The sequence below is a fragment of the Nipponia nippon genome, unplaced genomic scaffold, assembly GCF_047370975.1.
Source record: "Nipponia nippon isolate SJK-2023a ecotype South Korea unplaced genomic scaffold, ASM4737097v1 scaffold_5, whole genome shotgun sequence".
Taxonomy (NCBI): domain Eukaryota; kingdom Metazoa; phylum Chordata; class Aves; order Pelecaniformes; family Threskiornithidae; genus Nipponia; species Nipponia nippon.
In genome coordinates, this window is record NW_028262369.1 from 89,823,589 (window position 1) to 89,837,613 (window position 14,025).

Sequence of the window (14,025 nt, forward strand, 5' to 3'; positions counted from 1 at the left end):
AGTCAGTTGAGCTGTTGTTGTTTTTAAACACAAGCAAAAGCACAATATGGCAGATAATTGCCCGTGCAGCCCTCCCGTCGCAGGCGTCCCCGCCAGCCCAGCCATCCTGCGGCAGCACGCCTGCTCCCTGCCAGCCCATGCCGGCCACGGGCACCGGCAGGACCCTGCACCAGCACCCAGACCTCCGGGACAAACAAGGGCCCAAAGGGATGGAGCGTGGATTGTCCCAGCAGGAAGCAGCTTTTGGGGACAGAAAGTGAAATCTGGGGCAGGAAACTTGAGATTTCCTGGAAGGGAAGCATCTTGCTGCGGGTGGAGGAGAAGGGTCCCTGGTGTTACCTAATTTCAGTGCCTCGGGCATGAGCAAGATGGGATGTTGCGGTGGATGGAGGAGATGAGCAGCTCCAAGGGCAGATGGAGGAGCGTGGGGTCAGGGGCGCTCCCCTTGTCCTCGCCCACAGGCACGGACATCAACTGACCGAAATCAAGGAGAAACCGCTCCAGCCAAATCCTCCCCAGCGAGCACCGGCCATCCCGCTTGCCCGGCCAGCTGTTTTGGGGCACGACCCTGGGGTACCTCTGTATGAAATGTCCCAGCGCCCCAAAAACAGAGTCATTGCGCCAACACGTAGACAACTTGCGAAAGGTACCCAAGAAATACCGGAGATTACCAAAGCAGAAGGACGGACAATATTCTGCAGAGCTCGTCTCTCCCTGGGGTGAAGTTAGATCATGATGTAATTTAAGCATCTGAAAGAGATTGGAGAAGTCTGTTGGTACGATCCATACCCAATTTACTTTGTAATGGGACTAAGCAGTATTTGCTAAACACTTAATTTAAAGGGATATTTTCACAAAGGAAAAATAAGTGGTGGAATAAGTCAGTTACCAGCCTGTTTGAAGAAGGTCCAAGCAAACCAGAAATGTATACTGCATGTCTTTCTGGCACCAGGAAACACTGATGTCTAACGCAATCAAAATCAGTCCCTTTTTATTCACCAGGAAACTTTACTGGCTCATTCCTTGCTCCATACTGTACTCTGCCAAGTACAGTATTTATTATGCAGGACGATGTGGGACTACATACCTGAGGGCAGAGCCTGGTCCTCTGAACTGAATGCAGTGTGAGCGCTGCTGGGCTTCCTGTGGGAGCGGGGGGCTTGTGCCTCCCAGGGGCAAAAAATGGGATAATAAGTTTTTTCAGCTCCATTTGGTCTGCCCTACCTCTTCTACGAAGATGAAGATACAGTGTTTGCAAAACACATGGATGGAGAACAGCAGTCCGATAGTAAAAAGCTCTTTGGTTCAGCAGTGGAAAGTAGCACCAGATCCCATCACTGGAGAACAGAACTGAGCTGGAGGAAGCCGAGCTGCATCTGAAATAAAACTACAACAGCTTGAGGTCTAGTTCTGGGCAGATCCTGCAGCACTGCGGGATGCCGCAGCAAGACTGGGCACTTTCCGACAGATCAAATCTAGCTCAGGCCGGAGCTGACTGCGGGAAATCTGGGACCTCTGTAACACAGGCCACGCTGGACAACTGCAATGGGGACTTCTGACCCTGCATGGGATCTCCTGGAACTCAGGGACATGGGAATTACCCTGACGTAGCCCATCCATGGCACTGATGGTTGCTTCATGGAGGAGGCAGCTCAGGAGTAACCTGCCAATGGAGAACACCAAGGTCCTAGTGTTCTCACAGAGAATCATGGAATGGTTTGTGTTGGAAGAGACCTTACAGATCATCTGGTTCCAACCCCCCTGCCATGGGCAGGGACACCTTCCACTAGATCAGGTTGCTCAAAGCCCCATCCAGCCTGGCCTTGAACGCTTCCAGGGATGGGGCATCCACAACTTCTCTGGGCAACCTGTTTCAGCGCCTCACTACCAGCAAAGAAATGTCTTCATAGTGAAGACATGGGTCAGCAAGACAGCAGAGCCCATCAGCCCTGCTGTTGTTTTAACCTTAAAAACAAGTACCGTATATAATAGGAAAGGAATTTGTTTGTTCTCATAATAATTTTATGAGAGGCTCTGTTATTGTGTAGTCATGTCATTAGCCGTGGATGAAAGCCCAAGGCAAAGCCTAATCCCGAACTCAGCAGCGGACGAAGGACTTGCCACTGAGCCCGGGCTCACCCAGGTGGGAAAGCGGGTGTCAGCGCAGGTTGGGTTTCCATCAGGGCACCTACCCCAGGATTTCCAGGAGCGATGTGGCTGCAGGCTTGAGATACAGGTGCTCCCCAATCCTGCGTTTAAGTGTGCTGCTGGTTAGAGAAAGCCGCACAGCACGGCAGCTAATCTCCCAGGCCTTAGTCTCTCCGAGTGCAAAGCCTGGGGATTATAGGTTGACTGACCTGCATGGAAAAGATGATGCAGAGAGCTCCCAGAGCTGCTGCAGTAACGGCAAGCTGGGAAGCCCTCTGCAATTGCTGAGTTAGCATCAGCTCCACCCCGAGGTGCTTAAAGATACACAGAAAAGAGGGGGTAGACCTCACTGTAAAGCATTTATGACCTCAAAATGATCCGTTTTTCTTAGTCCTTCAAAAATAAAAGCAATTTAAGGGTGAATTGCCCTTAAATTGTGGAAGGTCCCCTTCCACCTTGGGAGGAGGAGAGCTGGAGGGGTGCAAGTGCCTTAGCATCTCACACCAAGCGCTTTTCCTTAAGCCCATCTGGTGTTTAGTTGTTGCAAGACAGCACGCCAGAGAGAATATTTGAGAACTAAAGCTGTTCTTTCTGCCCCGCAGCGAAAATACATTGCATGCAGATGCCATTGCTTTGGCTACAAAGCGCCTTCTCCTTCCCTGTAACGAATGCACCGTGCCTCCACCTCTGTGCACCCCAGGCTTGCTCCTGATTCACCCTCCTTGGGGACCACAGTGAGCAGAAAGCTGGAGTCAAAGTTAGGTGGTGGATGACCTACCTGCTATCTGGGGCTGCACTGGTAGGAATGAGCTAATTAGAGCCCTATTTATCCCGCTGGGTTCTTACAGCTGCAGTCACCGTTGGCAGCTGAGCACCTGGCAAGTGAGCAAAAAGCTCATCTGTTGGGAGCTGACTGCTTCCGCGGCTGCAATGACAGAACTGGTACGAAATTCTCTTGGAGAGCTGTTTTAGATGACTCTTTTATGGGGGAAAAGGTTGGGTTATTGACTATGGCGGTGGTGCTTCAATGGGCCTTGCAGGTGGCCAAGCGGGGAGTGTGGATGCCCTGTGGGCAACGAGAGGCTGGAGGGCTGCCCCAACACACATGAATAAATATCCTGATGTCCTTGGATGGTGGTATCACTCCTGCTGCTCTTGCAGGAGAGACTCAGGCACTTTTGGCGTAGTTTTTTACTTTATTCCTCTACTTGAAAATCAGCTCATATTCTCTCAGTAACCTCTCTGGGGTCCCAGTTATAGATACTAGAAGACCTGATCCTGTTCTTGTGCACAAGCCTTCCTATTGATAGGAAGCCAAGCTCACTGTGAGCCCACCTATCGGTGACTTCAAACCATCTTTCCAACTGTCATTCCACAATAACTTTGACTAACTGTACTATTTATTGGCTCACATCACATCCTTATGGCTTCAATTTATTTTTGGAAAACTCAACCCACATTTAATTAGTTTATAGTTTGTTCCAAGTTTTGCTTATCCAGCTTTTTTTTTGGTCTTTTTTTTTTTTTTTTGAAGTTTGTATTTTGATGTTTAGCATTTGCCTTGGCAACATCTGGAACCCCTTTATGGAAGTGTATTGTTACTTTTACTGCTTGTGCAGCTTTATTAAATCATCTGAGTATTAATATTGAAAGTGTTCATCTGGGTCTAATCAGGGCCAAGATGAGTGATGTGGCAGTTAAATTGTACCTACGAGCTAATGGTTCAAGGACACAAAGTCCTGAATAAACTTGCAGTGGGCTTTGTGCTCTTCTTTTTAGCTTCCTAGGAGAAGAGGGAGGGGGAAAAAAAGAGATATTCCTGCTCTGACTTTTCTTGCAGAGCAGATAACAGAATCGCAGCCTGAGCTAGTTTAGAACAATTTGTCTCCAAAGAATTTTGTCCGGTTGCTGCTATATTTCTGGATCTCGTTTCCATATTTAACTCTTTCATCTGCCCTGGCTCCTCCACTCCATAGTGCAAACGACTGCCAAGTCAAGATCCCCACCATGCGCGCTGGTACAAAACTGCCAGGGCTGACGTTTTACTTTGAGACCTCAAGCAAACCCTTGATATAAATAAGTAAATAACATACTCGGTGGGTATAAATACATAAATAACAAACCCCACCGCTCTTCTGCATCAGCGACATCTACAACCTGAATTTGTCCATTTGCTTCTCCTCCACAGGGCCCCCAAATATCCCTGGGATGAATGATGGTGCTGAGCCCGCAGTCCTGCACAAGCATGCTGCGAGCACAGCACGAGCCAGGGCATGGATGGGTTGAGCTGAGGGGGTGAAAGCACAAATATGGGATTGACACCACCAGAGCACAGCCCTGGGTGTGGTGGGGCTGGGTTTTGGGGGGAGAAACCAATTTACCTTCAATTCTCTGTTCCCACGTAATAACGCCAATGGAGTTTGTAGAACATGGCGGCTGTCACTGTAGATCAAGAGCCCCACAAAAACGCTTTTTTCTCATCCACCGCCAAAACTCTTGTCCTCAAGAGGAGTTTTGTCCAGGATCCTGTGAGTCCTGCCCCAGCAGAGCAAGGCGGGGAGGTGAGGGTGGCTTGCACTGGCTGCAAGTGCTTCAAATCCCAGCTGACGTCACGATTTCGGTAGCTAACCCTTGGATGGGTGCGGGGCGTTGGGTCTGTTGAGGTCACCCACAAAATCCCTGGGTGCCTCAGCAGGGCCAGAGCAGCCCCATGGACGGGGGGATGCTGAGTGAGAGGTTGTGGGCAGCATCCTCACCTGCTCCACTGCCGGCTTCCCCGCCACCTCGCTCGACACCATCCCTGCTGAGCCACATTTTAAGCCTCACATGGGTCATTTAAACAAAAATTTCCTCCTTCCAGCCTTCAGATGCAACAGGTTTCTCTTCTGCAGCCAGGTTTCCTCTCCACTGTTAACCTTGGCCCTACGTACGAGGCCACGGGAACTTGTAAATGGTTTATTTCTGTGTGGGAGCTTTCCAGCAGCTCTTTTACAGCCATCTCATGGAGGGGGGGGTCTGGGCCAGCGAGGAAAGTGGAGCAGGCATGCAAGATGCTGTCGGAGCCGGCTACGCGCCCCGGATTTGGGAAGCAGAGTAGTTAAAAATCCCTTTTTGCTCTTGGGACACTGTATGCATTAAAAAGGAAAGGGACCATAGCTCAGCTGTTGGCTACGGGCAGGTCGCAGATGTGGCCACCAAGAATGCAAGAGGTCCTGCACGTTGCCTGCAGACCCAGGGTGCCCGCAGGTATGCTCCTGTATCAGCAGGGCCTTGCTTGCAGGGGCTGAGGCTTTCCAAGCCACAGCTGGGGATTTTGCAGTTTATTTCTTGTTCAAACTAAGGGCTGGTGACGGCAAACCCCCGCGATGGCTGTGGCAGCACAGTGAGCCACGACCGCCCTTTTCGTAGGGGCTGGGAGCACCCGGCGCTGCCGGGCAGCTCAGGGAAGCGGCAGCTGGAGAAGCATGGATGACCCAAACCTTCAAAAAATTAGCTGCTGTAGTTCAGGTTCCTACCTGTGCACTCTTGAGCGTATTATTTAAGTAAAAATTTATAAATATCTATTTGTACATAAGCCACTTACTGTCTTTTTTTAAAATAAAATTAAAAAAGATGTTTAGCAGCCTTAAAACAGGAAGTTTAAATTTAGCTGGGATTTATCCCTTAACCGAGCATAGTTCATTCACCCTTTGTATAAAAATAGAGATAATTTTATGCCTGTGAGATACACGCAGAGCAGCTCCACATGGGCAGCAGTTATTCCTGCCGCTGCGGCCGGATCCGGCGCTCCAGGGGCAGGAGAGCATCTCATGCTGGGCTGGGGCAGAGCGGGCAGCGGAGCCAGGGCAGGAGCAGCAGAGCTCGGGAAGTCTCAACCCATCGTTTATTGCCAAAAACACAGATGCTCAGAGAGCCAGTGGCAAACACATTCCCCAGCTTGGGCTTGTTGAACAGGCAGAGGGAGGATGAGGAGGGAGCTGCCCCAGCCTGGCCATGCATCCCTCCCCAGCACCTCTCTCCCCCAGGGAGGGGAATAAATAAAGTCTTCAGGCACACAGACCCAGAGATGTCCCTTTTCAAACACTGCGTGCACTCAGGGTGAGGGGAGACACTGCTTTGAGCCTAAGTTGTAGAGGAAGAAGTAAACTTCCCCTTGACGATAAATGGTATGGGAAATGCGGAGGGAAAACGCAGTTCTTCGTGGCTTCCCAGCCTCTGCAAAGCTCTTGTCTGGCTGGACCTGCCTCCATACTGCCGGCATCACTCCATGTCCTCTAGGCTTTGGCATGATCTGAAGCACATTTGACCAAGCAATGGAGCAAAATGAAAGCTATAAACAAATGCATGTAGAAATAGAGACAGTTCGGGCTCCTTCTCCACTGGTTGTGTAAATCGCTGAAAACAGTGGTGATTTTTCCCCGCTCCGGGCAAGCATGGCCATGCTCACCCTCCACCCCCTCTCTGCCCCACAGCCTGCAGTGCCGGCGCCCGCCGCAGCCTGAAGACCAACCTGTGCAAGTGGTGCGACTCCACGCTGCCGGCCTGCGAGGAGAAGGTGTGCTACAGCAACTGCAACCTCAACTCCTACTGCGAGGACCCCTACGAGATCTGCGTGGCCATATGGTAAGTGGCAATCCCCTTGTCAAGGGGGGACGCAGGGGAAAAAGGGGTTCGTGGGGTGGCAGCTCATGGGAACGCACATGTATCTACCCCTGCACTTGAATTATTATCCATTAAAATAATTCAGGACTTTCTCTTCCTCTCCTTTTGACTCCATTATAATCAAAATTACAATTCGCAGTAAAAAATTATTTGGTCTGCCCTATAATTAGTACCAGTTTATTTTCTAAATAAATTAAGCATTTAAGTGCCCGACACAAAGTGTGGCAAATTTGCTGGGGGACCTCTAAACCCCACTAAATCCCTGAATTTAGCTTTACAGGCTGAACCCACTGGGCAACACCAGCAGCCCTGAGCCCCAAACCTGTGATGTCCTCCTGCATCAGGCTGGTGAAACCCTGGTTCACGTGCAGGGGCGCAGCCGATGTCTGTCCCCATCCGGCACATGGATGTCTGACCTGGTACTGAACTGGGGTTTAACCCACCGGGTTTAACCCACCTCCTTCTCATCCCCTGGGGAAAAGCCCTTTTCTGCTTCTCCTGGAGATGCCTGGAAGGGAACAGTAATCTTGCACTTCAGGCCAAGCATATGCTGCATCATTTGCCCGGAAGGGTGCCTCCCCCGGCTTTTTTGGTCCCCATGAGCAAAACTGAAAAAAACCATCCATTTGGGGTCTGCCCAGAGTGATTTTCTCCTCTTTCCCTTTTAATTTGGCTGCCAAAGTGAAAGCCAGCCAAGCACTTATCACTAGGCTTTATCTCAACCTGCTAATTAGCGGGAATGCTGTACGCCCCGCTTTCAGTAGGAGTTTGCCTCAACATAATTGTTGCATTATGGACTTAAAAAAAGCAAAACACAAAACCAACAAGAAACCCAAACAAACAAACAAAATCAACCCCCTGCCCCAAATTCCCCTATATGCACATGGAGAAGCTGCCTTAAATCCTGGGTAGGCAATCCAGCATCTCGCTGGGTTTTCCCAATGACAGCCTGCATGTCATAGGAAAAAGCAAGACCCCTGCAGCATAAACCCCCACATCAGGAAAGCAATCCCACGGCATGGGATGGGGCTGCACCTCGCACCACGTATCGGATGGGGTGAGGCAGCTGCGGGGTCACAAATAACCTGCCAGCTCCGCAGCCTCCTCCCAGCATCTCCCACCCCATCCTAAGACCCATCCTGAGACTGAGATCCTTGCAGGCAGGGCTCACCTTCAGGCCAGCCTCGGTGGCCGTTGCTCGGTTGCAAAGGCATATTTGGATCATCTGAACTCGTCCTGCGTGGGTATCACAGTCACAGCAGCAGCTTTGGCCCCATGCTCATGAGCAATGTGCTCACATCCTCCAGCGTGCCCAGCCTGGGTGGCCCACGGAGGAGGAATCGCGCCCTCCTCGGACTCTTCTGCTGGAAGCTCCTCTGACAAGCTACCTGGGAACGCCAAGACAACAGAGGGAGCACTGAGGCTGGGGGACTTTCCATGCCCTGTACCAGGAAGAAGATGACAAATTTGGGTTCTTCCCCCCACTTTTATTTCTGACTTCCCAGCGGACTCTGAAGGCACCGTGAAACCTCTCCATACCTTCACCTTCCCACTTTGCATCGCTAGGTCGGGAAGCAGAGGCTGTCCCTGGAAAAGTTGTTAATGGTTGTAATTTCCTTCAACACCCCCAGGAGTAGCTGCAATGCTCGCCAGCCCCCGCCGCTCATCCTCGCCCTGGGGCTGCCCTGCAAGCCCAACTGGTGCTGGGTTGTCCTGCCTCCTCTGGGGAAGGCTCCAGAAACAAGGGTCGAACCCTGGTGCTCTGCTTTTAGCTCTTAATTAGCTCTTAATGACCCACTGGCTCTACAAGGGCAGGCGCTGACCCTCCCCATAGGAGAAGGGCCACATCCCAGGTTGCATTTCCCCAGTAGTGCTGGCAGGGCCCCAAGCTGCCCAGCATGTCTTGCGCGCCATGCCAGCAGCCCGTGTTAGCTCCGCTCCGGCTCTCCGAGGGCAAGAGGGTCCATCCCAACACCAACAGCTGCCTCCTACTCCCATCTCCAAGCTCCAGCTCTTTTCATCTGCCACCAACTGCCCCACAAAGGGACAAACCCAGTTCATGCTTGGCCATTCCTAAATCCACCTGGACACCCCAGTTTCTGAGGATCTCCACTGTTTGCTCTCCAAACCTCTTCCCTCACCCAACTTGGCAAACAGCAGGTAGAGATGAAGCCATGGGTCCAACAAGGACAACTCCACCGTGCACTAAAAGAAGGGAGCTCCCACGTGCCGGGACGCCGCTGTGCTGGACCCTCCTGCCAAGCTCCCTCGTGCTGAGCCAACGCTGCTTGGATCCACTGGGAGAGCTGGAGTTTTCCAGCAAAAAGAGCGCCCTGTGCTTGAGGAGTTGGACAACAACCAGAACCAAACCCATCCTGTTGCTCTACATGTGACACATTTTCACAGCTTTAACGGGAGCCTGATCTGGGTGCTGCTGAGCAAAAAACATGGCACATGAGAAGGACCTAACCTGGCTACTGAACACTGGTGGTTAAAAAAAGCTCTAAGGACATCGGCACAATGGAGCTAGAGCTGGTACTATGAGCCACATTTCAGCGAGTAACTGAAGTTTCATGAATGAGCCCTTTCGGCCTCGAAATATTTCACCCGTTCTCACTGAAATTTCAAAATATCACTGGGATATTTTGCATCTTCACTCCAGAAAGGGAAAAATCTCTTGGGAAGTCTTCACCCCTGCAGCTCCTGTCTCTCAGCCGGTGGGAGGGACGTCTTGGTCTCCCCTGGCTGATGTTATGACCATCTCTGACACGGCAGTTGTTACATGGAGATCAAGAAATATGCAGTGATTAAAAAAAAGAGAAGAAAAAAAAAAAACAGTCTGTCCTTTCTTTTTGAAACAAAGAACAAATCCTGTAGAAATGCCAAGAAATTACACTTTTACCTCCCTCTTAATCATCTAAATGGAAATAAGGAAGAGCTAAGGCTTATTTGCCATCGCATCCCTGGCTGTGCGGAGCCCCAGTGCTCCTCTGCCACAGACCCAGTGAGGTCCAGGACTTCATGGGGCAACACAGCAGGTTTTATTCGTAGTTGCTCGGTGTCTGAAGCCATGGTATAAATGCAGACACAGCCCCATGGTCCAGGAGTCGCATCACCTTCACGTTATAATTTGGCAGCTCCAAAGGTCAAGCCATTTCTAGAAATAGCCCCGACCAGCGACTGAAGGGCTCTGCTCCTGCAGGTCACCGGAGGCAGGAGCAAATGGTTCTGCAAGGGCAGGGCGCAACAACCAGCAATTAGCCCAGAGAGCGCCTGGGGATGAGATGGTGCTTACGGGCTCCACCTGCACGCATGGGCCGAGAGGAGCAGGAGGGAAGCGCGAGCCAAGCGGTCACGAGCGGGCATTTCGGCCCCCACGTCCCCCGCCTCTCTCCTGCACAGGTGAAATTTGGGCAGCAGAGACCCCAGCCCTCCTGAGACAGAGATGTTATGACTTGTATTGCAGCAGAGGCGACATACAAGGTGGGACCCTCCTTTTGGAGGGTTTCCTTAGGACATACAGCCCCAAAACCTGCTGGCCTAGCAGCTGGTATTGGTAAAGGAGGGATTTTGCTCCAAATTCCATACAGGGCGCTCAGCCTTAGGGTTGGCACTACCTGATCCAAGGCGTGATTATGAACTGGTGAATTATCTACTGGAAACAAGCGGAGTCTCTGGCTCACATCCTACTATTGGCACGTGGTAAACATTTCTCTTTTCACCATTTGGAAGAAATAATGGGCTCTAACAAAGCCCCTGCAAAGCACATATAATTAGAATTATACCAGAGCCACTGCAAACAAGTCATTCACTACACAGCTTAAAACAAATGATTTGAAAAACAAGTTAAAGATGACACGCAAGTGACACGAAGGCTGAGCCGCTAGACTAACGCTTTGTCGGTTCATTTGGCACGTGCAGGAGACAGGACAACGAGAGCATCAGGATCAGCACGCTCTGCCACAACCCCCACCGCCCCATTGAAAACCTCATGGTCCCCAACTACAACACCTCACGCTGCATCATGACCCACCAGCCCAGTGAGGACGGGATCATCTACATCTGCGGCTGCGTGGATGAGCAGGAGTGCAATGATAAACTTATCTTTGAAAATCACACCAATGGTGAGTACTTCTGTTGATGTTATATGGGGGGAGAAGCACTCAATGCTAACGACAAATAACTTGTATTTCCAATAAGGTAGGAGATGCAATGCCAGAAGGAGCTCTTTCAGCATCTTAGAATCATAGAAACATTAAGGTTGGAAAGGACCTCCGAGATCACCGAGTCCAGCCGTTAACCTAACTGCCAGGTCCACCTCTAAACCATGTCCCCAAGCACCACATCCACACGTTCTTTGAATACTTCCAGGGACTGTGATTGCACCGCTTCCCTGGGCAGCCTGTTCCAATGCCTGACCACCCTCTTGGTGAAGAAGTTTTTCCTAATATCTAACCTAAACCTGCCCTGGCACAGCTTGAGGCTGTTTCCTCTTGTCCTATCACTTGTTACTTGGGAGAAGAGACCGACCCCCACCTCGCTACAACCTCCTTTCAGGTAGTTGTAGAGAGCAATAAGGTCTCCCCTCAGCCTCCTCTTCTCCAGGCTAAACGACTCCAGCTCCCTCAGCCGCTCCTCATAAGACTTGTGCTCCAGACCCTTCACCAGCTTCGTTGCCCTTCTCTGGACACGCTCCAGCACCTCCCCGTCCTTCCTGGAGTGAGGGGCCCAAAACTGAACACAGCACTCAAGGTGCGGCCTCACCAGTGCCGAGTACAGGGGCACTATCACCTCCCTGGTCCTGCTGGCCACACTATTCCTGATACAAGCCAGGATGCCGTTGGCCCTCTTGGCCACCTGGGCACACTGCTGGCTCATGTTCAGCCGGCTGTCGACCAACACCCCCAGGTCCTTTTCCGCCAGGCAGCTCTCCAGCCACTCCTCCCCCAGCCTGTAGCGTTGCATGGAGTTCTTGTGACCCAAGTGCAGGACCCAGCACTGAGCCTTGTTGAACCTCACACAGTTGGCCCCGGCCCATCGATCCAGCCTGTCCAGGTCCCTCTGCAGGGCCTTCCTACCCTCCAGCAGATCAACACTCCCATCCAGCTTGGTGTCTGTCTTCTTTGACCTCCCTATATAAAAGCAAGGTAAAATTTGTACCCCATTACTGAGCCCAGTATTTTGTCTGTGGCTAAACCATCCCTCCCAGAAATGCCTCCAGCCTTGGTCTGGAAACATCAGGCGATGGAAAATCCACCGTACCTCTCAGTAGGCTGTGCCCTTCAGCACAGGGCGAATCAACCGGGGAACCCAGAAGCTGATGTAACCCAGCGTGAGTCAATGCTCTGAAAGCTTTAAATAAATCGCGCCGGAGCAAATCCTGCCCCGGCACACCCACGGGAACCGCTGGCGTCCGCCATGGCTGCAACCCAAAAAGGTGGCGGTGCCGGGGCACGGGGCTCGGCATGCAGCGGTGCCTCCCCTGCCGCTCCCCTGGGGATTTCTGCAGCAGCCTTTCCCCTGGGCAGGGACGGCCAGAGCCGCCCCGGTGCTGGACACGTACATGAGCGCGGCTTGGCACGCCTGTAGGTGCTTCTGCAGATAGCTGGAGATCCAGCAGGAGCTGTAAATCCACAGGAGGGAAAACCAAGAGGCAGCTCGTTTTTGTACCTCAGGAGGGTCGTATACTTTGGAAACGCTTCCAGCTAGATGCCGAGCCTTTGGGGGCTTGTCCAAACCTCCCTAACTCCAAATGGATCAAGTTTATCCAAGTGCCCATCAAGAATCTGACCTGTAACAAAAGCAAAGCGAAACCTCTCTGATTTTCCATAATTACAGAGCAACAAAATGCTGGAAATGAGCCTAAGCATAACCTGCAAGTCAGTGGTACAGCTTCTCCTGCAACGCAAGGAAAAAAAGAAAAAAATCACATAAAATGCAAATTCTCACAACAAACAAGCCACTTTTAATGAAGGCAAATGATGCTAAATTTGTCAGTTCTTTGCTGCTTCCTGAGCCAAACATAACAGGTACACACGCTTCTAGGGAGAGATCTCTAAAAAATCCCAAAGCCGATGCTGGGATATATAATTTCACCCAAAAATGATAACTGGCTCATTGGAAATGCCACCCCCGCCGAAGGCTTCCACAAACAGCCTCCTCCTGCCAGCCGGCACGGAAAGTGCCGAAACTCGGAGCGAGAGCAGTGCAGGCCTTAAACACTTACCTCCTCTTTGGTTTGGTTTGTAGGACCAGCTTGGCAAGCCCCAGACTCAGAGACCCCATTGTTTACATCCTTTTCTTCTGCTTTAAGGGATCATTTGCATTGTGAATATTACCTTATGGCCATCTTCAAGGGTATAGACAACTGCTGAGCAGAGAAATACCTAATACAGATGAGTACTTCTCCTGTAGCTGAAGCAGGCAGATTTTTTTTCCCCATTTCTTGATTTCTGAAGCCCTGCTTTCAGGTCTGGGCTGCTGCGTGGCACTGCCCTCGCACCGGGGCTGCAGGGGACCCCATCAGAGCTCAGAGACCGCCCTAATGAACACGCGGACGCATCATTTCCTAAAGCCGTGCAAGCAGGAGCCCAGTGGACACCTTGGGAAGATGGTGGGTAGGGTTGAGTGCACAGAGTCCTCTCCACCCCTGCGCCACCTGAGCCTGGCCCTCGAGGTCCATCTCCCCTCAGCAGGGATGGAAGGACCCACGCAGCGATGCTCAACAAGGCGTGGGTTTACAGACGCACGGTTATCGCCAGAGCAGCTCCATTTGCTCTCCGTGGAAGGGGTCTAAGCCATGCTGCAACCCCTCCGTAGCAAAGGGCTTGCATCAGGAAGGGGCATCCTCGCGAAGGAATTTGCTGAAGTTGTGTTAACTTCCCCTTTTCAGGACTCGTGCACACAACTCCCTTAAAAATATCTCCTCTTTCTTCCGAGTTTCAAAGATGGGTTCTTAAGCATCGGGTAAATCCATTAAAGCAGTAGGTGATATCCAGGCCTAACGCTTTCCAAAATAAACATATTCCTGAGTTAGTTATTGATTTATATCAGTTTAGGTTGATCTTGTGGTTTGAACCTGATGCCTATTTTAGAAACGCTTTCACAGCCTTGCAGAAATTAGCTGCAGCACATTTTTTTGAAATTTGCCAAGGAAAATAGCTAAACGCTCTGTTTTTCCAGAACCTGAATTATGATCTGCACACACTGAGGTCA

General features: G+C 51.2%; 1 protein-coding gene across 1 annotated transcript in view; it reads left to right on the forward strand.

The window, feature by feature from the left end:
• Positions 1–14,025, forward strand: part of LOC104020241 (TGF-beta receptor type-2-like) — a 36,070-nt gene that overhangs the window by 14,039 nt on the left and 8,006 nt on the right. Inside the window, exons 2-3 of the mRNA XM_087730625.1 lie at positions 6,621–6,771; positions 10,732–10,934. Of these exons, the coding sequence (XP_087586751.1) occupies positions 6,621–6,771; positions 10,732–10,934 (354 nt within the window). The remainder of the gene's footprint in view (positions 1–6,620; positions 6,772–10,731; positions 10,935–14,025) is intronic.